The sequence below is a fragment of the Scylla paramamosain genome, chromosome 15 (genome assembly GCF_035594125.1).
Source record: "Scylla paramamosain isolate STU-SP2022 chromosome 15, ASM3559412v1, whole genome shotgun sequence".
Lineage (NCBI taxonomy): Eukaryota > Metazoa > Arthropoda > Malacostraca > Decapoda > Portunidae > Scylla > Scylla paramamosain.
Window position 1 is genome coordinate 5163998 of NC_087165.1, and position 23188 is coordinate 5187185.

Here is a 23188-nt window from a genome sequence, read left to right on the forward strand (position 1 = left end):
ATGAAACTGGAAGAGAGGGAGACATTACGGAGCCTTTTTTTTCATTATTAATTCGTGTGTGTGTGTGTGTGTGTGTGTGTGTTATTCACCTACGGTTGTCTGCTGATCACCCAGCCAGCCGTTCCCATACGGAAAGAGCTTAGAGCTCGTGCTGACCAATCTTTGGGTAGAACTGAGACCACTCACACACTACACACCGGCGGGACAGAGGTGAACATGGGCTACACATCAAGAGGCTCGCCCATTTGCCTCGCCGCGGCCGAGAGTCAAACCCAGGCCTTCTCGATTGTGAGCCGAGCGTGCTGATCACCACACTATGCGATGTGTGTGTGTGTGTGTGTGTGTGTGTGTGTGTGTGTTATGAAGAGCGGCAGAGGGGAAAAAATGGATTAAAAAATCATAAGTCCTTTTCCAAAAAGAACCAGGGATAAAACATCCGAGAAAATGGGCTCTTTATTTTCAGGGGAATTTTAATACTCTTCTTTTGAAATGATCAAGTGATAGGTAAGGGGAGAGAGTTCCAGAGTTTACCAAGAAAAGGAATGAAAGAATGAAGATACTGGTGAACTCTTGTATTAGAAAGGTGAACAGAATAATGATGAGAGTAAATCGAAGGCCTTGTGCAGTGCTGTCGCAGGAGAGGAGGCATACAGCTAGCACGTTCAGAATAGCAGTAGCCATGGAAATAACGCTACACCCAGTTTACGAGGCAGAAACAAACTGGCGCCAGCTGTGTGTGTGTGTGTGTGTGTGTGTGTGTGTGTGTGTGTGTGTGTGTAAGCACTGTTGTGTGACTGTGTGTGCCAAGGGGACTGTTGGCCCTGAGCCCGCCACGATAGAAAAGCTACCATACCGCCGCCAGCAGATAAGTCTTCCCTCACTCATCGTTGCTCCGTCCGTGTCCGGCCGCCACACACGCCTTGCACCTCCTCTCCTTCCTTCAGGAACAAGTGTAGCGTTGTATGCGTTTTGGTATAACTCAGCAATAGTGTTAGTATGTGATTCATAATTCCGTCACTGAATTTCAGAGACTGTTGTGTGCGTATGCCCTGCCTCTGCAATAATTGTTTTGCTAGTCGAGTCAGGATCAATCGACCGGATTGTCACGACAGGATCGACCTCTCGTATGACATGACTGTATTTCCCGGCGGCTTAGTCGCTCACTCTCGAACTGAGGTCGCCATGTGATGGTTATAAATATATCATGACATTGTTCTTCCGCCTCTGCATGACTCATCCGTTAAGTGACTAAAGTTGCCGCCACTGTTACTGCAGACAATGTGAACCAAGACTGAAGATGACAACAGTTTGTGAGGAATCTTATATAGAGATATGCAAGTTATTGGTATCACACGACGACACAGAGGTGTGTTGCTGTGAAAGACAGTGTTACGCTATTTACGAGTACGTGCACATGAACCTCGTGAGATGGAACGAGCCCACTGGGATTAAAACTCCACAACAGAATCAGCGTGCAGGCTTGTGACGGAGGAGAAAAGTGTGTGCCGGAGCAGTGTGAGTGCACATTCATTGCCATCAGCGCCCAATCGAAGACGAAACATGTCGTGCGAGCTGATTAACCGAGCACACTTAGCGGGTGTCTCCACCTCTCACGCCGTGTGGAGACACTTTGCCGCCACCCTTGATGTTTCCTACCAAGAGCAACCGCCTCAACACTTCGTCGATGAGATCTTGGACGCCAGTATAAGAAATCCGTGTGCCTTGGCTGCTCCGAGGGACCCGACACACACCCGCGAGGTGGTTGCCTGGCTGGCCGAACAGTGGAGGTTGCGTGGGTGGACAGTCCCTTCAGAATTCCAGCTCGAGTCCCTCCCTGACGCTGATTACACGGTTGATCTGTTCTACAAGACGTATACAGGCTGGGGCGGCGGGACATTGGGTACGGGGGTCACATTGATGGAAAGTAGCGGCGGCATAACGAGCAGCACCACGGGATTGACCACTTGGTGTGGAGCTGCTGTGCTGGCTGAATGGGTTGCTAACAACCCTACTGTTGTGGCCGGCAAGAGAGTACTGGAACTGGGGGCCGGAGTAGGCTTCTCCGCCTCGGCCATCCTCACTTCTCCAGACACTGAACATCCTCCGCCAGCAGCTTACTTCGCCACCGACTGTCACCATCAAGTACTGACTCTCCTGCACCACAACCTGACGCTCAACCTGGCTGATCCACCACTCCAGGTGAGCCTCGGTCACGGGCACTGCAGAGAGAGAGAGAGAGAGAGAGAGAGAGAGAGAGAGAGAGAGAATTTTTAGTAAGACATGTGATGGCTTGCATTTCTTCTCCAGAGGACTTACTTAGAAGAGTTCCGCGCCAAAGTGATTCACCAGCTGGAGAAGGAGCGGCTGGTAACACCGGAAGAAAAGTATGAAGAACCATTAGTGTGGTCTCCTCCTGCCGCCACCATTACCGACCCAGCACATCCTACTCTGGCCGTAAGTAAACTCAAATCCTCATACCATTTAAGTAATTTTCTTATAGGTCAATGTTTTCACTGTGTTAATCATACTTAACAACTGCAACGCGAAATTGTAAGTTTCTGAATTATGATAAACTATGACAAAGAAAATAAAGTACGTTTTTTGTAGATTTATGAGAGGAATACAGCTGCAGTTATCTGTTTATGTCCTACAAGATTCGGGTGAATTTCATCAGCATTTCTACCAATTATCAATATTCTCCGTCTTTCTTTTTAAACCCTCTCGCAAATGAGCGGCAGGGTGACTGAACAACCATTCTCCTCTCGTCTTGTATCAGGTGGTGCGGGAGGAAGAGCATGGACAAAATCGCGTTGGAGTGATGCAAGTGGACTGGCGCCACCCCCCTCGCCTGCCTGCAGTGGATGTCGTGTTGGCAGCTGACGTGGTATATTGCCACAATCTCATTCAACCACTTGTCTCCCTCCTCAGGTGTGTTTTGATTTTCATTCTTTTATTGATTTTATTTTATATACTGATAACCATTTTCATGCAATCCTCTTTTCTGTTCAAAATGTATTCAAGATAGGTAAATTATTCAAGGTGGAATGCTTGATTTAGGCAGTGCAAAATATCTTGAGTATGAGAATTCTTTGGCAAAACAGAGCAAGTGATATGCACCTAAGAATGTTGCAGATCGATCTTGAAAGGGAGTGACCGGCAGGAGGAGCGAGGACACCTCCAGCAGGAGCCACTGAGAGGCAACGGGAGGAAGGGATGCAGTAGTGAAGAGGAAGTAAGAGCAACCAATGGTGGAGGACCGGGGAAGCAAGAAGCATTTCTAGCGTGCACCCGGAGGAGCCATGAAACGCTGAGCCTATTCCTACAGGAGGTGACACGGCAGGGACTGCATTATACCCTGGTGTTTCAGGCCACAATGGATGCCGACACCGCTCTCTTCGTGTACAATGAGATACATCTACCAGTTAAAGTATATAAGATCACTCTGCCACAGGAAGACACACAGAAACACTGACGAGCCTGAAGAATAGCTGTATAAAATAATTTCAGAATCGCGTTTGTAAATTTAGTGATACGTGCCGCCCTCACCAATATTCAGCCAGAGGATGATGATCTAGGCCCTAGATCATCATCCATACCTTCTAGGGAATAAAGAATAATATTACTTCTGTAATTTTCCTTAACTACGACACACACACACACACACACACACACACACACACACTTTGAATATGTTATGTATGGAAAAAAAATTATTATTGTTATGGCTAAGGAGCTATACTAATATTCTTCCCTGTGTTAACTTGTAAAACCGTAAATGTAAGTGTCAAGTCAATTTAGTACATTTTATGTGCTGCAAAATAATAAGAGATGCAGTCTGTTGGTTTGCAGAGCTCCCCGTTGCCAAGTATACAGGCCTGTGTTAACATACTTGGAAATAACTTTTTAAAGTGCTGTATAAGACTGCAAATCAGACAAGAGAATACAAACAAATGTCGAAACAATGAAGTAATACCGAAGTACTCGTAGTCTCATACTACAATCCCAACAGTCTCGGTAGAAGGGAAAGGAAAAAGCAAACCTCAGTAGCTGCTGAATATTTTTCTATGCATCTCGGTTATATATACAAAATCTTCATGCTGATACCTTTGGCTACACACTTCATCAGACTCTGTACATCCCATACAACAATAATTATTTTACCATCACTGACATACTGATGTCTTAAAAGGAATCCAGAAAAATAGACGTTTGTCATCCTACAAAACTCCCTAGCCTTTTATTCCACGGAAAGAACTGTTAGCTTTTTATCCCACAAGAGTATAAAAGTAAAAAAAAAGAAAAAAATAAATAAATAAACAAGGGCGAATTGAATTATTACAGATAGCCACCTTCCATTTGTTTTCTACTTTAATGAAGGCTCAGGGAGCCTTCTCTACATCCACATCCGTAACACAAGTTTCCGTCGGCAAAAAAATAACCAAAAAGAAGAACGTTGTTTTGATGGTTATATTGCTTAAGTATAAACACCAATACGTCTCATATATCTAAATAGCAGTACTTTAGACATGCACTAACTTATCAAGTGATAAAATTATCATGTATATTATCAGCTAAGCTATAAAACATGAAGTTTGCTTTTCCTTTGCCTCTGAAACCTCTGTTGTCCAGTAAGCCGTGTAGTCTGGCGAAAATCTTACTTTTTCGGTCATTAATTTTGCTGGCGATGACTGGGATTATTCAAATAGAAGAGGAAATGAAAAAAAAAAAAAGAGAAAAAAAGAAAAACGCGTAAACCCGATAAACAGTCATACCTTCTGTGTAGCTAACATTACAGATCCCACAAATCAACTTACAGGGCATACATGAAATGAAAAGGAAAACATATAATTGAGGAAAAATATAAAAATCTCAAAGAAACACAGAGGCATTGAGGGCGTGCCGTTGTGAAAACGTCTAGTAAAACTGCCGTTGTGGTTGTGCGACAGCAGACGGGAGGCAAAGACAAACTTTACCCGCGCCACACAAAACTGGGCTTCTGTACCAGCCGCGTTTTTCTCCTGCCCTCACTGCCCCTGGTGAGAGAATGCACAGGAGACCCTAAGACACTTCCTGCTGCACTGGTCACTCCTGCACCCACACCATACCTTGCTGTACAGTGGCCGGGGGCACCACTTGGTGGCAACAGGCACTCGACCCAAAAAAAGAGAGTGCTGGGCTCTCCCTGAGATTTATGAGAGGAATACAGCTGCAGTTATCTGTCTATGTCCTACAAGATGGGAGAGGTTTCACCAATCTGAATCTATCACAAGACGTCTGAGGGTGGAATCTTATGGCCATGAAGGGAAGAAGCATGATTATGAATGTTTGGATTACATTAAGGCAGGTTATGATTGATATTTCTGTAATTTTTAAATAAGAACAAAACACTCTATGACAGGTCTTGCATCCATGGTGGGCATGCGTGTTGTTTGTGCTTCTGTATTATCAAGCATTTTGCATGGATACTCTGCCAAACTTCCTTGTGACTGCTGCAATCTGATCTCCATACTTTTCTGCCTTTTCTATGGAGCCTGAGTGTGATTTACCTGTGGTTTGAGGTAAGAGAATGTGCCATTTAACTAACTGCCCATGATAGTGGTAGGAGCAGTGCTGGCTCTCATCAGGGAATTTACATTACCTCTTGCAATGGATTCCCTGCTGCTGTTGTCAGTGAGGCAAAACTTTAGCATGTCTTGTCTGTCTCAAGATCTGAAGGTATTGCAGCCACTTTGTGTGGTACGTGCAGTGTGTCGTGTGCAGATATGACTAAAGGCTGGGCAGTATTTCATCATGTCTTACATTAATTCAGAGGATTTATTTCTGTTGGCTGTAAGAGCATTTAGGGACAGATTCACATTTGCACACTTCTATTCTTTGCTTGAATGCCACAAGCAATTTTTCAGTTTGAGATGTGTTAATGTATGGAACCCATAATCCAACAGTGTTGTTGCTCTGCAGTCTGTAGATTTCCTTAAGGCAGCTCCGAATTCCATGTCTGATTTTTAGCTATTTGATTTCCTGGATTGACATCATCCTTGATAGTTTTGCACATCCACTTGCTGCCTTAAACACACAATTTTCTCTCTTAATTTTGCTTAAATGAGACTGGCATGCCTACAGATTTTTGCTGCCCCCACCCTCCTATACCCATTCTTCCCTCTCATGCTATAACATTCTACTGTTAGTCAACCAGGTGAGAGAATCTCTTTATTTTGCTTCTACCTCACTCTTCAACAAATCAGGGTCCTGGTGAAAAAGAGTGATTGCTGGGCATCAAGTAAATTTTTTTTTCACTATCTTAAAGTGGGTTTGCATGTAAGACAGATTAATGAATAAATATCAGATAATTTTTCTGTATATGTACTGAATTTTTCTTATTGGTTCATATTAGTTATAAAAAGTACCATAATGAAATAAGATGTTCATATTAAATGCTAAGTGCCCTTTCACTTCACTTACTATTTTGTTTTTAAATTTATCTTGACAGTCATCTTCTATGGAGGATAAGTGCAACAGTGGAGACTCACATTGCACATCTGATGTTGTGGATGATGGTCATGAGTTAGAGGCATGGGAAACCCATACCTGAGCACCTTTTCATCACCACTACCTTCCACAAGCATCCTGCTAGAATGTCAAGAGATCAGTCACCAAAATCTGATCCTTCGGGTCTCAGGCGCTCCCCTAGAATACGAATGCTGCAGTTAAATACACAAAAACGTGATGTGAATGTAGGAGAAAATACAGTAAGGGGCCCTGTGGAGGATACCAGAAATTATAGGAGGGAACAGGATAATGATTTGCTTGTGTCATTTGGGATTGATACTCAGGAGGCTATGGATGCAATGGATCTTGATGATAGCATATTTCAGAAGGTGCCAGTGTCTCAGTTAAGAATGGAAGAGCTTGGAAATCAAGGGAAGACAAAACATAAATATGCTTCAAGTCAGCAGGCAAATTGTCAAATTCCACGCAGATTGCAGCGCCAGAAATCAAAGAATAGCAAAGACGAGTGTGCTAAGGAATCCCTTTGTTTAGTAAGAAGCAGAAAAAATATAATCAGATATTCTTCAGGAATTGGGAATGCATCTGAGCAAGATAATTGCTTGTGTGAGGATAAAAGATCATCAGTCCAAGAAGAAAAAAAAACTGAATGCAGCAGCAAAATGTTGAAAGATCACATGACTCATTCTGTGGAATCACCTGTAAATCAAAGCCACAAACAGCATGAAGAAACCTGTAGTAGAAAAAACAGTTTTAAAGAGATAAATATTCTTAATAAGCAGTGTCTGAAAGGTTTGGGAAAACCATATATTAGTAGAAAAAATAACAAAGAAAATATATGTGATTTTGATGATAATCATGAAAGAATCATTCATCCTAGAAGTGCAGAGAAAGCTGAGACACCACTAAATTGCTTACAGAAAGGTCAGTCACTATCATCATACAAGCAACCCAATCCCATGAACCTGCATGCCTCCCCTGAGAGTTGCTCTAAGGAATATATATTACCAATCCTCAAGTCTTCTGCCTTGTATGCCCAGTTCCATTCACTTCTCAATAATAGTGAACCATGTAAAAGTATGGTCAAGGAACAGGAACTGCAAAAAGAAACTGGTAATGCAATCCTAGTGGATGAAATATTACATAAAAAACAAGATGATGTAAGTGATAATTCTAGCAGTCCAGATAATGGTAGAAAGACATTTACTTCTAAGGATTCCCTAAACAAGATGGAGAATACTGTTCTCAAGTCCCCTCTGAACTCTGATGACTCACGAAGTTTCCTGTCAACTCAAGAAAAGATGGAACTTAGTGCATGGGGTTTACCAGAAACTGTTTTAAAGGTATTGTACATAGTCTGTGTTTGTATTTATGTAGTTCTAGTTTACAGTGTTTGAGATAAGCTTGTATTGTTCTCTCACCATATCAACTTTTATCCTTTTCATTTGGTTGTTATAAACTCTGATGTTCCTTGATTAGAATTTTGTAGATGTCAGTGCTTTTATTTGGGCAAGGGAATTTTTCTGTTCTCTAAGGGAAACCGTAGGGATATATAGCTCAGGTGACTGGCTTGTTGGATTTTGGTACTGTGACAGACATAAGGAAGACTAAGAGAAAGGTTGAGTAAATTCAGATGGAAATTTTTTTCAGATATAGGCTTGGTATACTTTTTCCTATTGTCATACCAGTGATATTGAAGAGGAAATGGTTTTCTTGAAATGTTTTGGGCAAATTTTTAAAGTGAAAAATTATCAACATTTTTTATGCAATAGAAAACTCTTACAATATCACAGGATCAGCCCCTACACATAAGGAAATATTGTTATTGCCTTTATCTTTACTATCAATACCATTAAAATTATCATTGGATAATTATAATTGGATTAATATATCAGGTTATTTATTAATTCATTTTTTGTTGGCAAAAGGAAACTGAAGCAGGCTTGGATGAATGGGTGGAAGAATGTTTGAAAAAGTGGCAGAGCAACTGTTGAGTACCTAGTTGATAAATTTCCTAAATTAGTGTTTCTTGAGTAAAATGTTTTTTGACTCGGCAGGTGCATATTTAGTTTATCTGTGTAAAGGATAAGGTGGCATACATGAGTTTACTAGTTACCAGAAATTTAAGTGTTATAGATAACATGTCTGGTCAAATGTTGATAAAGTGGATTAGAGGGTACAGAGGGAGGGATTTATGATGAGCAGTGTTGTAGAACAGAGAGGATATATGTACATCAAACATCTTGATACGAAAGGTAAGAATGTCTGGGGAGCTAGAAAGATTGGTTTGCATGTTTTAAGAATGAATAGAGAGCACTTGTGGATACATGAATGGAACATGGAGTTAGTGAGAGTTTCTGCAAGTAGTGAGGTTTTGCATATTGGGGCAGGTATGCACAGTGGAATGGGTCTATTATGGTGCAGCAAGGAAAATCAATTCTGCTTTTGGATTTTGCAGTGGAAATTGCCAGATATGCTGAACAATTAACTTGTATGTTGTGGTGAAGATTAGTTCTTTATACCTTTAAGTTTGGAATGCGAGGGAAGGCTTGTGAATCTGTGTATGTTGATTCTTTGCTTTGGCTATTGTGTTTAAAGGTGGGATGTCGGTATATAAGTACATAGTAAGTACTTGTATGCTAATTACATTTACGTCTTACTTATTCCTCCTTTAGTGCTATCTCGAGAATGGGGTGAAGAAAATGTTTCCATGGCAGGCAGAGTGTCTGAGTCTTCCAGGTGTGCTGGAAGGAAGAAACCTGATCTATTCAGCTCCAACCTCAGCAGGTAGGTTGACTAAGAAGTGGAGAGTGAATGTAATGAAAATGGGGTGCTGGAGAGGCATATGTGGAGTGTGACATGGATAAAGCTGATCAAGTACTAATTTACTAAGTAAATTTTTTTTGCCATCTTGTGGTGCCTGCCCTCATTGGTTAGGCAAGACCCTAGTTGCAGAACTGCTGCTGCTGAAAAGAATTCTGGAGGGTGGCTGCAAAGGGATCTATATTTTACCCTTTGTCTCAGTGGCTCGTGAGAAGATGCTTTATATGCAGGTTAGTCACCTTAATGGTATGCTGTAGTGGTTGAACTTGACATCATTCTGACCCTTAACCATGTGAATATGAAGTGCAGTAGAAAATAAGTCTGTGTCCATTGCAAATTAACAAAGACAGGACAAAATTTTAAGGAAGACCAGTATGATAAATTAACATGGAAATAGAATTTTCATTGTCCCCCCCTCCCCAACTCAACAGCCTTTACACACACGTGAGGATGGCTGGGGCAGAAGAGTCATTCTGTATTTCTGTCTCTGCATGCTCTAAGCCTTTCATCTTGTGCTTATCTCCTTCTGTCATATGTTCCAGCACTGTCCTCCCATTTTGCTGGAGGTCATCCTCTTTCACTGAATGCATCTGTTATTCTCATTATACTATTTATTAGTTTTATCACTTTATTGTGCTGTTCTTTCCATGTGACCCTGATGGCTACCTTCACTTGGAATGCCAGATAAATTGTATTTTTTCATTACTTTCATAACCCTTTCTTAGCACACTATATCCACTTCCCAAGTTTTATTTGTTTCAATTTATTTTCAGTTCTCAAGTCTTTTTTTCAGTCATATGGATGCTTAGATTTGGTCTTTCATCTTACATCCAAGTCTAATTAACATATGTGATTGTATGCATTCAATGCCAGTACAGTTCTGCAAAACCTGTAAAGTGACTTTGTCTTCAAGCTGTGTTATAATATTTTTGCATGTTTGACAATTATCGTTGTCTCATTAAATTCCCTCCTTTTACTTTTCGTGTTATGAAAACCTGTATACATAATGAAAAATTTATTTTTGAAATTTGTTTTCATTTCAGCTTTGAAGCACAAAAGTTTTTTAGTTAAATATGTATGTATCGTTTTTTTTTTTTTTTCTCTTAACAAAAAATTTGCACACTCTTCTCCTCCCAGAAAATGTTTGGGAGTGTAGGTGTGCGTGTTGAAGGGTTTATGGGATCCCAAGGTCCATCTGGAGGACTTAAAGCAACTGACATTGCAGTGTGCACCATAGAGAAAGCCAATAATCTTATCAACAGGTAAGATTAAGTTAAGGTTTGACAAGTCTAATTTCTTGAGTATGTTGAATAAAGATACTGATGTACTTGCAGTTATCTAATTGAATTCTCATAAATCCCTAGATCATCATGAATGTTGAGCATCATGTAAGAATTATGATATGGGTTACACTGTCTTGACAGACCAAAATATAACACTGATCCTTACTATGATGTCAACATACCCATATATATATATATATATATATATATATATATATATATATATATATATATATATATATATATATATATATATATATATATATATATATATATATATATATATATATATTAGGGGAACACACACACACACACACACACACACACAAAAGATAATTAGATAATTACCACTATGATTAAACCAAAGCTGGAATATGCTCCATCAGTGTGGTCTTCACACAAGAAGAAACATGTGAAGAAACTAGAAAAGATACAAAAGATGGCAATGAAGATGGTTCCAGTGTTGGAAGAATAAACATATGAAGAAAGGCTAAAGGAAGTTAATCTGCCAACATTAGAACAAAGAAGAGAAAGGGGAGATTTAATACCAATTTTTAAATTGTGGAATAGACTGGAAGAAATAGATAATGTGAAACTGCTGCTAAGAGAAGTAGGAAATACCAGTTACACATGAGGACACGGAAAAAAAACTAAGAAAAGGAAGATGCTTGAGTAACATGAAATATAGTTCCCCACAGAGAAATATAGAAGTTTGGAACAAGCTAACTGAGGATGTAGTATTGGCAACGAGTGTGCACAACTTTAGGGAAAAACTGGACAACTAGGTATGGAGACGGGTCCACATGAGCACAGCTCAGGCACTGTAATTACAGTTAGATAAATATGACTTGGTAAATACACACACACACATTCATGAAGAGATACAGAACTGGAAAATATACATGGTCTGTAAAAAAGTATTCAACCTAAGACCAAGAGAGAAAAAATGAGCAAATTGAATACCTATATGATTCCACACATTTAGTCCAACAGTTCTTTCATTGCTTTGAGTCATATTCCTGAATGGTTAACAGGTACACCATCTTGCTTTGCATCATGTCTTCTCAGCTTTGAAATCAGGACCACTTCAGCAATATATTCAGCTTAGAAATGGCCAGAAATCACTAAGAACCATGTCTGGAGAGAAAGGTGCCTGGTCAACCTGAGGAATTTGGTGCTTGGCCAAGAGAGTGTGGATGATATGTGAAGAATGCAGTACAGTACAAGAGACCAGACCTATGGCAGCTGACGGCTGCCTTATGACAGCGGACAGGTCTGTTCTTCATAGGATGCAGGATTTCTTGGCCAAATACTAGCTTCTTCAGGTTAGCTAGCTTCCCTTCTTTCTGGGCATAGCTCCTTGTGATATTTGGGTCTTCTACAAGTTGATGATGCCACAGAAAGGGTCCTGATTTGAAAGCTTGCCTTGTTGCAGAATAAGATGGTGTACCTGGATTTCTCTCTAAGGAAATACCTTTGATAGGATTCTTGAGGGCCACACCCAACTGCTTCAAAAGAGAATGCCTGGGAGTTACTGGGTTGGCTTAAGTCAAACTTTACAAAAGACAAATGTTCATTGCCTCATAAACACAATTTCATCACCTGTCTTGTACTTGACATATCCTACCAGACAACTGTCCCCTCTTTTTTAATGACACACTAGACTCTTTCCTCTACATTAAACATTTATGCATGTGCTGTCCTTTACTAAAACTCCACACCTGGGAATTCTGTGTCATATCTTGATTAAGAAAGTCTGACCTTCACACATACACACAGGTTGCTGGAAAATCGTCGTGTGGATGAACTGGGCATAATAGTGGTAGATGAGCTGCACATGGTAGGTGACTCACATCGTGGCTATTTGCTGGAGCTCCTTCTTACCAAGCTCACTTATGTTACTTCATCAATGTCATCTGCAGGATCTCATTCACCTGAAAACAAGGTAAGTTATGATCCTTTTTGTTGCAGTCAATAGGAATTTTTCTGTCATTACTGACATTTTGAACAGAATAAAAGCAGGCCAGATAGGCTTGCTGTATGCATTAATTGATATTGTATCCTCTCTTCTATGTATTAATAAAAAATACAGCAGTAACAACATTTTAATTGGGAACATAATAGAGCATGAAAACTACACACTTACCATAATACTTGTGCATGATTTCTTTAGAAAGGGCTGCCTGGGAGATGATTTTTTTTTTCCATCTTTAATGTGTGTAGTTGCTCGGTATATTTTAAAGGACTCATCTGTGATGAATATTTGAAAAAGGGAAGCTATAGAAATATATGAAAAAAATTCACACTTGTATGTTTCACCCTTGGCTAAATTTAATAGCAAAATTTGTATAAATAAAGGAGTTATGTGATTTTTCCCAGTCCCACTCTGTCCATCAGTGTAAATTGAATGCACCAATCTGTTTTTGTTTACAAACTATAATGGTTAGCCATAATGCTGCAACAAGATTTCCTATCTTTAATGTTTGTAATAAATAACTTTGTTTGCCCAATAGACATATTCTTGATCAACTAGTGTGTGCCCTATATTAAGAATTGCATATAGAAACCATGAAATTAAATTCCTCTTCCTCATCTATCAATAACTTGATCATTTCATGCATTCTCTTAATTTTTTACAGCAGCTATCTGTTCCAGATTTTTTGTATTTACCTCTGTTAATAACATAACTGTCAGTTAGTAAGTGAGCTACAGTAAAACCTCCACAAACTGAACTATATGGGTTGAGATGGCTGACGGTTTATCCAAAAGTTCAGTTTATCCAACAATACACATTTTTGGCTGGTTTCTTTGTAAATAAACATGTATGTTTATTGTTATTTACAGCATATTTTGTTATTACACACTGTACACAATGCACTAACTGGTCACTAAAAAATTCACTTAATATTATGCAACTACACACTTAGTGTTCACTTAAGAGCTCAATTGTACACAGCACATTGGTCACATAAGAGCTAACATAACATTATACACTGTACTACTAGTGTACTTTTGCTTGTCACTCAGAGTCTGAGTCAGAGATGTTGGCTGGTTGCTGTGGTGTGATTAGGGATGGAGTGGAGCTGGCAGACTGGCTCAGGAGGTTGATAAGGGTGTTTGGGTTATCCAGTATTTGGCTTATTTGGATTCAGTTTAGGGAGGTTTTACTATACTACATATTTGCACATTTTGTAATTAGTCACATACAGGAAGGTTAATTGTATTTGTTATTTTGTTTCAGGTGGATGAGAAGACTATGCAAATAATTGGAATGTCAGCCACTTTACCTAACCTTGAGCTTCTGGCTGGATGGCTTGATGCAGCGTTATACACCACAGACTTCCGGCCAGTGCCCCTTCAGGAGTGTGTCAAGCTGGGTACATCTGTTTTTGATTCCTCATTCAGAAAGCTGAGGGAATTATGCCCTAAAATGACTTTGAGGGTAAATTAACCTCCATATTTATTTGAGACTTTACATGTTAAAAATAAATTCCTTAATATAGAGAAAAAATATAGAGAGATATTGGCAAAAACTTATAGGTGCTGAAAACCCCAGTGACATCATGAGACTGGCTGTTTGTAAAAGTATGAGGAATTTATCTGTCAGTCTATTTGATATCTTGTATTAGGAAATATTTGGATCAAAACCTCCTATGAAGTTATGAGTGGAGGGTTTATGGCCTTATGACTCTGGGTCTGTTAATTTCATTTAATTTCGAGGCATGTTTTCAAGAATTAAAAGAATATCACATTATAAGTTCAGAGGATTTTTTATTTTTATTATTTTATTTTTTTAAGTCTTATGGAGGATTATTGATACCAGATGAGTTTTTTGGTGCTAAATTTTTTTTAACCATTTTTTTCAAGGCCGGCCTTTAGAAAAATGGACAAAGATATAGATTAAAAAGACATAACTAGAATGTCTGTTACAGAAAATAGAAAGAAATGATAGCAAAAATATAGCAAGTTTTTAAGGAAATTCTTTTTAAATTTTAGTTCTTGTCAAAACCCTGAGGTATCACAAGATTTTGAGTAGAGAAATTTTTGACGGGTTTTATACTGGCTGGTCCTTAGAAAAAAAAGTTTCCAAGGACAAAGCTATCTTCTGACATCATTGGGACAGCTGTTAATAAAGAGTAAAAATATTGATGGGCCCAAAAGCTCTTAACTTATAAAGGGGATTTTCAGATTTGTAGGTTACTCTTAAATTTCAGGTATTTTTTAAATATCTATAAGTCTAACATAAGTTCAAAAGGATATTTTTAGCCATTGATTTCTTCTACTTCTCCTAACAGTTAGCTTGTTAATGTGAGAGGAGATTATATGCATCCAGAACTTGGTTGGGCCCACTGCACCCAGTTAGGGTGCAGTGTACTTTGAAGGAAGTGCCCTGCATCTGCTTTGGTCTCAGGATTAGAGTAGTGCATGATAGGAAGTAGTCTCATTGTGAAGCAGCATGAGTAGGCCAGTGTATGCTCAGGCTTTGATATGGATATGTATGGCCAGCTGTGCTATGCCTAAGCTCCTGGGGTGTTGCATTTGTAATGACACTCCTTGGGAAAGCTCTGTGAAAAACATGACATTGATAGGGATGACATACTTCAAGAGACCAAGTGCTTTTATTATTATACAGCTACAGATGGTTATGGTTATGTAACCCATAAAATTATACTTGTTTGTTTTTCTGTTGTGTTATAATGTCACTGATGGTGGAAGGGACTTACTTTTCTGTATGTGAATATTAAACTTGGATGTTGGTCAGAAGACTTGGAATCACCAAGTTTGTCAGTATATGTGTGCAGGAAAGTTTTGGCCTTGTGTGTGCCTTCTTCTACACACTATCTTTTACAGGGAGACCGTGACCACCTCATGCAGTTATGTCTGGAGACTGTGCTGGAAGGATTTTCTGTGCTGGTTTTCTGTCCCAGCAAGGCATGGTGTGAGAATCTGGCTGAAGCAGTAGCAAAGGAATTCTATGAGATTGGTAGGAGAGATATTGATAAAAAAAAGTGTAATTGTTATTAAAAAAAAAAAAAAAAATGTTAGACTGCTCTTTCTTGGTTTGGAGTTTGAGTTGTGCAGTTGATACCATGTATTTGATCAATTATTATGTGACATATTTCATATAAGACTAGTTTTCAGCCATTATGTGACATATTTCATATAAGACTAGTTTTCAGCCTAATAAAGACATTTTAAAAGTAGGTGTTATCCAGATTAATAATCCTGTGAAGAACAAGAAGTCATACAAAGATCTCATTACCTGGGGACTGATGACCAGTTTGACTTCAGATATCTCTACCAATACCATATATGTATAATAAGGTGTAGTATGCACATATACATGTACACTGCTGATTTAACAGCTACTGATGGTTTGATACCTCTTTGTAGTCTGGACCAAATCATGTCAGGAAACCTTTATAAGATTTTCCTTTCTCCCTCTTTATTAAAAGTCTTAACATCTTGAGCCTGTAACAGTGTAGGCTTTGTTTTTAGAGATCTGGATGATAAGCCTCTAGACTTATTTCATGGAGGCTTGGGTAGTTAGCTTCCAGGTGTGGTGGCATAGGCTACATTCTTTAAAGTAAAATCTGTGAAGTCTATACTAATAGGGACTTATGAACTGTACCTGCCTCTAATATTTCCTGATTTATTTATGACTGAAGACAGTGCTGATGGTGTTCCTTAAAAAAATATACCTGCTGGGTACTGTTGAATTCATTCTGATTTTTTGTTACTATCAGGTAAGACTAATGGCTCATATCCTCCTGAACTGGGCCCTAGACTGCGTAGCACTTTGGATTCTGCTGGTATCAGGAATGTCCTGGAGGCATTGCGCAAATGTCCAGTTAAGCTTGATAAGATTCTCTCCAGATCTGTGGCCTTTGGGGTAGCTTACCATCATGCTGGTAAGTAACTCCATTTTCTTCTTATGGTATGAACATTTTATCTTCATAGGTTTTTATTTGTATTGTTTTGTAGGCTTTGGCATAGTTTAACATAATTCATGTAGTTAAATCTGGTGTCTCCTTTTCCACCTCAGGCCTCACCTTTGATGAACGGGACATCATTGAGGGAGGCTTCCGTTCTGGATCTCTGCGCGTTCTGCTAGCCACCTCCACACTCTCCTCTGGGGTTAATCTTCCAGCACGGAGGGTTATCATTAGATCACCAGTATTTGGGGGTTCCATTCTTGATGTTCTCACATACAAGCAGATGGTTGGACGTGCTGGGAGGAAGGGTGTTGACATGAAAGGTGAACTTGTGAGGAACTAGACTTGAGGAATAGTTTTTAACTGAAACTCAGAGTATGTTGATACATCTTAAAGTGGTGGACTGCTGCCTGACATTTCTTATCATGTGACTGAGCTTGCTTAGTACTCAGTGCATCAGGCAAATTTTTAGATGGTAATGATAGTAACAAGATTGATGTTACAGGTGAAAGTATTCTTATCTGCCGTGAAGGGGAAAAGGCAAAGGCCCAGACATTGATGACTTCCAGCCTGCCTCCCATCACTTCCTGCCTTCAGAAAGATGCCTCTCTCACCTCCAGCATGAAGCGGGCTGTCTTGGAGGTAACATACCCTGCTCTCTTAGCTATACTCTCTCTCTCTCTCTCTCTCTCTCTCTCTCTCTCTCTCTCTCTCTCTCTCTCTCTCTCTCTCTCTCTCTCTCTCTCTCTCTCTCTCTCTCTCTCTCTCTCTCTCTCTCTCTCTCTCTCTCTCTCTCTCTCTCTCTCTCTCTCTCTCTCTCTCTCTCCTAATGACTAGCATTTTAAGATAGTTTTGTTTGGGTGACTTTTGTTAAATAACCTCTTATATTTTCATTATTTGAGATTCCATCAAAACAATATCACCCTTCATCCTCCTTCATAATTGTGCCCTTGAGCAGTGATACAGCATTCTCAATGCATTGCCACTGCTGAAACATGTTCTGGAAATGTCATTCTTGAAGCATGTCAAGCACATGTGATTCATGCAGAATCTCCTCTACAGTTAGAATGCCAATCCTGGTAAGCTGCAGCTTCCCCTTTGAGAACTGAGATCAAATCTGGTTAGTAGGGTGGATGTGGAAGGGTGATCATGCTGTTGTGGCTGACTCATGTGTTATGAGAGCTGGGTGATAGGGTGCATTGTCATCATAGAGCATCTACAGTATCTTCCCAAGTTTCATGATCCTTGATTTTGGTGCTCAGTCCTAAATTCTTACCATCTCAACTTTCATGCATTCTTTCCTTGATTTTTGTGCTTTTATTATTTATTTATTTTTTTTTATTTATTTATTTTTTTTATATAGGAAGGACACTGGCCAAGGGCAACAAAAATCCAGTAAAAAGAAAAAAAGCCCACTGAGATGCCAGTTCGAGAAAAGGGTCCAAAGCATTACTCAAAAATTGGAAGATAAGTGTCTTGAAACCTCCCTCTTGAAAGAATTCAAGTCATAGGAAGGTGGAAATAAAGAAGCAGGCAGGGAGCTCCAGAGTTAACCAGAGAAAAGAATGAATGATTGAGAATACAGATTAACTCTTGCATTAGAGAGGTGGGCAGAATAGGGCTAAGAGAAAAAAGAAAGTCTTATGCAGTGAGGCCACAGAAGGAGGGGAGGCATGCAGTTAGCAAGATCAGAAGAGCAGTTAACATGAAAACAGCGATAAAAGGTAGCTAGAGATGCAACATTACGGTGATGAGAGAGAGGCTGAAGACAATCAGTTAGAGGAGAGGAGTTGACGAGACAAAAAGCTTTCAATTCCACCCTGTCTAGAAGAGCGGTATGAGTGGAATCCCCCCCCAGACATGTGAAGCATACTCCATACATGGATTGATAAGGCTCTTGTACAGAATTAGCAGCTGGGGGGTGAGAAAAACTAGTGGAGACGTCTCAGAACACCAAACTTCATAGAAGCTGTTTTAGCTAGAGATAAGATGTGAAGTTTCCTGTTCATATAATAAGAAAAGGACAGACTGAGGATGTTCAGTGTAGAAGAGGGGAACAGTTGAGTCATTGAAGAAGAAGGATAGTTGTCTGGAAGGTTGTGGCAAGTTGATAGATGGAGGAATTGAGTTTTTGAGGCGTTGAACAATACCAAGTTTGCTCTGCCCCAATCAGAAATTTTAGAAAGATCAGAAGTCAGGCATTCTGTGGCTTCCCTGCATGAACTCTACTTCCTGAAGGGTTGGACGTTTGTGAAAAGAAGTGGAAAAGTGCAGGATGGTATCATCAATGTAGGAGTGGATAAGACAAGAAGTTTGGTTTAGGAGGTCATTGATGAATAAGAAGAGAGTGGGTGACAAGACAGAACCTTGAGAAACACCACCGTTAATAGATTTAGGAGAACAGTGACCATCTACCACAGCATCAGTAGAATGGTCAGAAGGGAAACTTGAGATGAAGTCACAGAGAGAAGGATAGAAGCTGTAGGAGGGTAATTTGGAAATCAAAGCTTTGTGCCAGACTCTGTCAAAAGCTTTTGATATGTCTAAGACAACAGTAAAAGTTTCACCAAAATCTCTAAAAGAGGATAACCAAGACTCAGTAAGGAAGGCCAAAAGATCACCAGAAGAGTGGCCTTGATGGAACCCATACTGGCAATCAGATAGAAGATTATGAAGTGATAGATGTTTAAGAATCTTCCTGTTGAGGATAGATTCAAAACTTCAGATAGGCAGGAAATTAAAACAATAGGAAGGTAGTTTGAGGGAGTAGAATGTTCACCCTTTTAGGAACAGGCTGAATGTAGGCAAACTTCCAGCAAGAAGGAAAGGTAGATGTTGACAGACAGAGTTGGAAGAGTTTGACTAGGCAAGGTGCAAGCATGGAGGCACAATTTCGGAGAACACTAGGAAGGATCCCATCAGGTCCATAAGCCTTTTGAGGGTTTAGGCCAGCGAGGGCATGGAAAACATTGTGAAGAATTTTAGTAGGTAGCCTGAAGAAGTCAGAGTGTGGAAGAGAGGGAGGAACAAGCCCTGAATTGTCCAAGGTAGAGTTTTTAGCAAAGGTTTGAGTGAAGAGTTTAGCTTTAGAGATAGATATAATAGCAGTGGTGCCATCTGGTTGAAATAAGGGAGGGAAAGAAGAAGCAAAGTTATTGGAGATATTTTTGGCTAGATGCCAGTAGTCATGAGGGGAGTTAGATCATATCTTCCTACCACTGGCACTACACATGCTGCCACAGCACCAGTCATGCTAGCTTGCTGGTGAGAGATGGGGAGAGAAAGGCCAATGTCACATTATATGGTGATGGTGCTGCTGCACTGCCAAAATACATACCATATTTAGCGCATTAGACACTTTTTTCTTGAAAAAAAGTATCTGATAATTACCCTGCATCTAATCTGGCTGTAGTACAGATGCCTAGGCCTATAGGCCTATAGGTGTGGAGTTGAAACTAGTACATTACCCACAAATATTGTTACTAATAATAAAATTCTCTCTCTCTCTCTCTCTCTCTCTCTCTCTCTCTCTCTCTCTCTCTCTCTCTCTCTCTCTCTCTCTCTCTCTCTCTCTCTCTCTCTCATTACACACAAATATTGTTACTAATAAAATCTCTCTCTCTCTCTCTCTCTCTCTCTCTCTCTCTCTCTCTCTCTCTCTCTCTCTCTCTCTCTCTCTCTCTCATTACACACAAATATTGTTACTAATAAAGTTCTCTCTCTCTCTCTCTCTCTCTCTCTCTCTCTCTCTCTCTCTCTCTCTCTCTCTCTCTCTCTCTCTCTCTCTCTCTCTCTCTCTCACACACACACACACACACACACACACACACACACACAGAGAGAGAGAGAGAGAGAGAGAGAGAGAGAGAGAGAGAGAGAGAGAGAGAGAGAGAGAGAGAGAGAGAGAGAGAGAGAGAGAGAATGAATGAATGAATGAATGAATGAATGAATGAATGGAAGGAAGAAGGGTGGGTGATTGGGATTTAGTGGATGGATGGAAGGAGGGAGGGAAATGGGGAGGTCAGGAAAGGAAGAGGGAGAGAATGGGGAAGGAAGGATGGGAGGGAGAAATGGGCAGGGAAGACGAGAGAGAGAGAGAGAGAGAGAGAGAGAGAAGAGAGATGAGAGAAGAGAGACGGAAGAGAGAGATGAGAGAGAGAGAGAGAGGAGAGAGAGAGAGAGAGAGAGAGAGAACACACACACACACACACACACACACACACACAGTTTTAGATGTGATGGTAGTACTGCACAGCTGCAGTGGCAGTATCACACCAGATTTGAGGACAAAACACACACTCCTTTAGGGATTTTGGCACCCACTCTCTTCCTATTATTCATCAGTGATCTTGAAACCAAACTTTGTCCTATCCACTGATGATACCACCCTGCACTTTTCCATGTCTTTTAGTAGAGGTCCAACCCTCCAGGAAGTAAATAGCTCATGCAGGAAAGCCACAGAATGCCTGACTTTTGATCCCTCTAAAATTTCTGATTGGGGCAGAGCAAACTTGGTATTGTTTAATGCCTCAAAAACTCAGTTCTCCTATCTATTGACTGAACCTTCCAGATAGCTATCGCCTCTTCTTCAATAACACTCAATTGCCCCTCTCTTCTACACAGAACATCTCTGGTCTGTCCTTTACTTTTAATTTAAACTGGAAACTTCACATCTCATCTCTAGCTAAAGCATCTTCTATGAAGTTAGGCATTCAGTGTCGTCTCTAACAGTTTGTCTCACCGCCCACCCCCTCCACCCTAGCTGCTAACTTTATAAGGGATTTATCAATCCATGTATGGAGTATGCGTCATGTGTTGTGGGGGTGGGGAGAGAGCTTCCACTCACACTGCTATTTTAAAGAGGATGTAATCAAAAGCTTTTTATCTTGTCAGCTCCTATCCTCCAACTGACTGTCTTCAGCCTCTTTCTCATCATAGCAGTGTTGTATTTCTTGCTATCTTCTACTACTATTTTCATGCTAACTGCTCTTCTGATCTTGCTGACTGCAAACTTTTTCCACAAGACAACTTTTTTGCACAAGACTTTTTTCTTTCTCTCATCCCTATTCTGTCCACCTCTCAAATTCAAGAGTTAACCAGCATTCTCAATCATTCATCCCTTTCTCTGGTAGTTTTGAATTTCCTGCCTGCTTCTGTATTTCCTCCTTCCTATGATGAACTCTTTCAAGGAGGTTTCAAGACACTTATTCTTTTATTTCTTTTATTTTTTTCACTATTATTATTCTATCTGACCTCTGGGAACTGGCATTTAATGGGCCTTTCTTTTATAAAATTTTTTGTTGCGCCTGGCCAGTGGCCATGTACGTGTGCAATGTACGTGTGCATGCACACGTACATGCACACGTACATGCACACACACACTTTTTCTTCCATAACTTTATGATGAAACAAATTTTTTTCCACAAAACATCCTTGTAAAATATGGGTACGTCTTATGCAGAGGTGCATCTAATACTCCGCCAAATACGGTACATTACTACGTGGCACTGCCACATCTGCTACACAGTGCTGCTTTGCCACACCACGCTGGATGTGAGAACAAAAATCACACGCTCACATTTTTCTAGATGTGTCTAGATGAAGTGGTGCCACACTGGTGTGTCATGCTGGATGCAAGGACAAAACACTCTCACATACTTGTAGGCCATGCAGTTGGAATAAATAAACATTTTTTGAGGTTTTCAATACCCTCAAGTTTAGCACTCATGAAATTTGAGAGGAGTCTGTAGTTGGTCTCATGCTACATTTCAAGTTGTTGCTGCTGAATGTCCTTCTCAGGTGCTTCAAAGCTTTGAAGTAGAATTGGCCATTGATGATCTGGTTCAAGGGGACAGATTCACAGTGAACAACTATGTGAATGTCAAAGTAAATGAGCATGTATTCGTATTTGGTCACATTGCAGACATGCATTGACTACTTCTGTCTTGGAGATACTGTGTTCTTTCACTGTGGAGACTTGTTCAGTGCGGGGGGTTGTATCTGTAGATCCAAGACTCATCCCCAGTGATGACCCTCAACATGAAGGTTGGATCATCTAGAGCATGTTTACGAAGCTCTTGACAGACTTCAGCCTGGTGCTCCATCTGTAGAGGAGATTCACAGTGAATTGCAGAAAGGGTCTGACATACTTTGAAAACAGGTCTTCCAGAATGTGTTTTAGGAGTGGCTGGGAATGTTTTATTGCTGTTTAACCCATAAAGGATGGGTGACAGGTTTAACCAGCTGCCTGATAAAGGGTGGGTAGTGGGATTTTCTGGTTTGTCCTTTGCTGCTCTCAGTGTTTCCATAATTGCCATAATAACAAGACATGTGATTTGTTTCTCTTCTGTGTCTGTTTCTGATTAAGATTTTCCAATGCCACTGTCTTCAGTGTTTCATGTGACAATATTATTTTCCTTTGGTGTACAGTAATGTAAGAAAGGCCATATGAGCTACAAACTTGCTGGCTAGTGTGAAAATATGGTGAAATATGGATTATCAATGAGGAGTGTGGAGAGGAATAGCCACCTGCCTTGTAAATACTACAAAGTGTTCTGAACACAGATCTTTTGCAGAAAGAAAGTTACTCTGTTTTATTTTGTAACCTTAGAAACACTACATGACCTACAAACTTCAGCTTTA

General features: G+C 40.1%; 2 protein-coding genes across 6 annotated transcripts in view; both read left to right on the forward strand.

Annotated features, from left to right (window-relative positions):
- The first annotated feature begins 782 nt into the window (after positions 1 to 782).
- Positions 783 to 4226, forward strand: LOC135107305 (protein-lysine N-methyltransferase EEF2KMT-like). 2 transcript variants are annotated; one of them, XM_064017003.1, is made up of 4 exons: positions 783 to 2199; positions 2308 to 2454; positions 2777 to 2928; positions 3133 to 4226. In XM_064017003.1, exons 1-4 carry the CDS (start codon positions 1561 to 1563, stop codon positions 3470 to 3472), a joined length of 1278 nt encoding a protein of 425 aa, XP_063873073.1. In that variant the 5' UTR covers positions 783 to 1560; the 3' UTR covers positions 3473 to 4226. The 2 variants fall into 2 exon arrangements, with proteins under 2 accessions (XP_063873073.1, XP_063873074.1); XM_064017004.1 differs by having other exon boundaries at positions 836 to 2199; positions 3123 to 3304.
- Positions 4227 to 4932: 706 nt separating this feature from the next.
- The window catches only part of LOC135107304 (DNA polymerase theta-like), a 48103-nt gene continuing 29847 nt past the window's right edge, over positions 4933 to 23188 (forward strand). Inside the window, exons 1-11 of one of the 4 annotated variants that reach the window (XR_010271690.1) lie at positions 4933 to 5340; positions 6488 to 7847; positions 9180 to 9291; positions 9442 to 9557; positions 10465 to 10589; positions 12390 to 12555; positions 13852 to 14052; positions 15462 to 15594; positions 16358 to 16522; positions 16657 to 16869; positions 17052 to 17188. Coding sequence is in view for 3 of the 4 variants with exons in the window: in XM_064017002.1 (XP_063873072.1) it covers positions 6633 to 7847; positions 9180 to 9291; positions 9442 to 9557; positions 10465 to 10589; positions 12390 to 12555; positions 13852 to 14052; positions 15462 to 15594; positions 16358 to 16522; positions 16657 to 16869; positions 17052 to 17188 (2583 nt within the window). In the remaining variant the exon portion in view is untranslated. The other 3 variants (XM_064017002.1, XM_064016999.1, XM_064017001.1) reach the window with 3 other exon arrangements.

Bases quoted from the DNA above. Each gene is read 5' to 3' on its own strand.
- LOC135107305 (XM_064017003.1), top strand. From the start codon at position 1,561: ATGTCGTGCGAGCTGATTAACCGAGCACACTTAGCGGGTGTCTCCACC. The intron at 2,455-2,776 runs GTAAGTAAACTC...GTCTTGTATCAG, and splicing joins CAGCACATCCTACTCTGGCC to GTGGTGCGGGAGGAAGAGCA. The intron at 2,929-3,132 runs GTGTGTTTTGAT...AGAATGTTGCAG, and splicing joins CCACTTGTCTCCCTCCTCAG to ATCGATCTTGAAAGGGAGTG.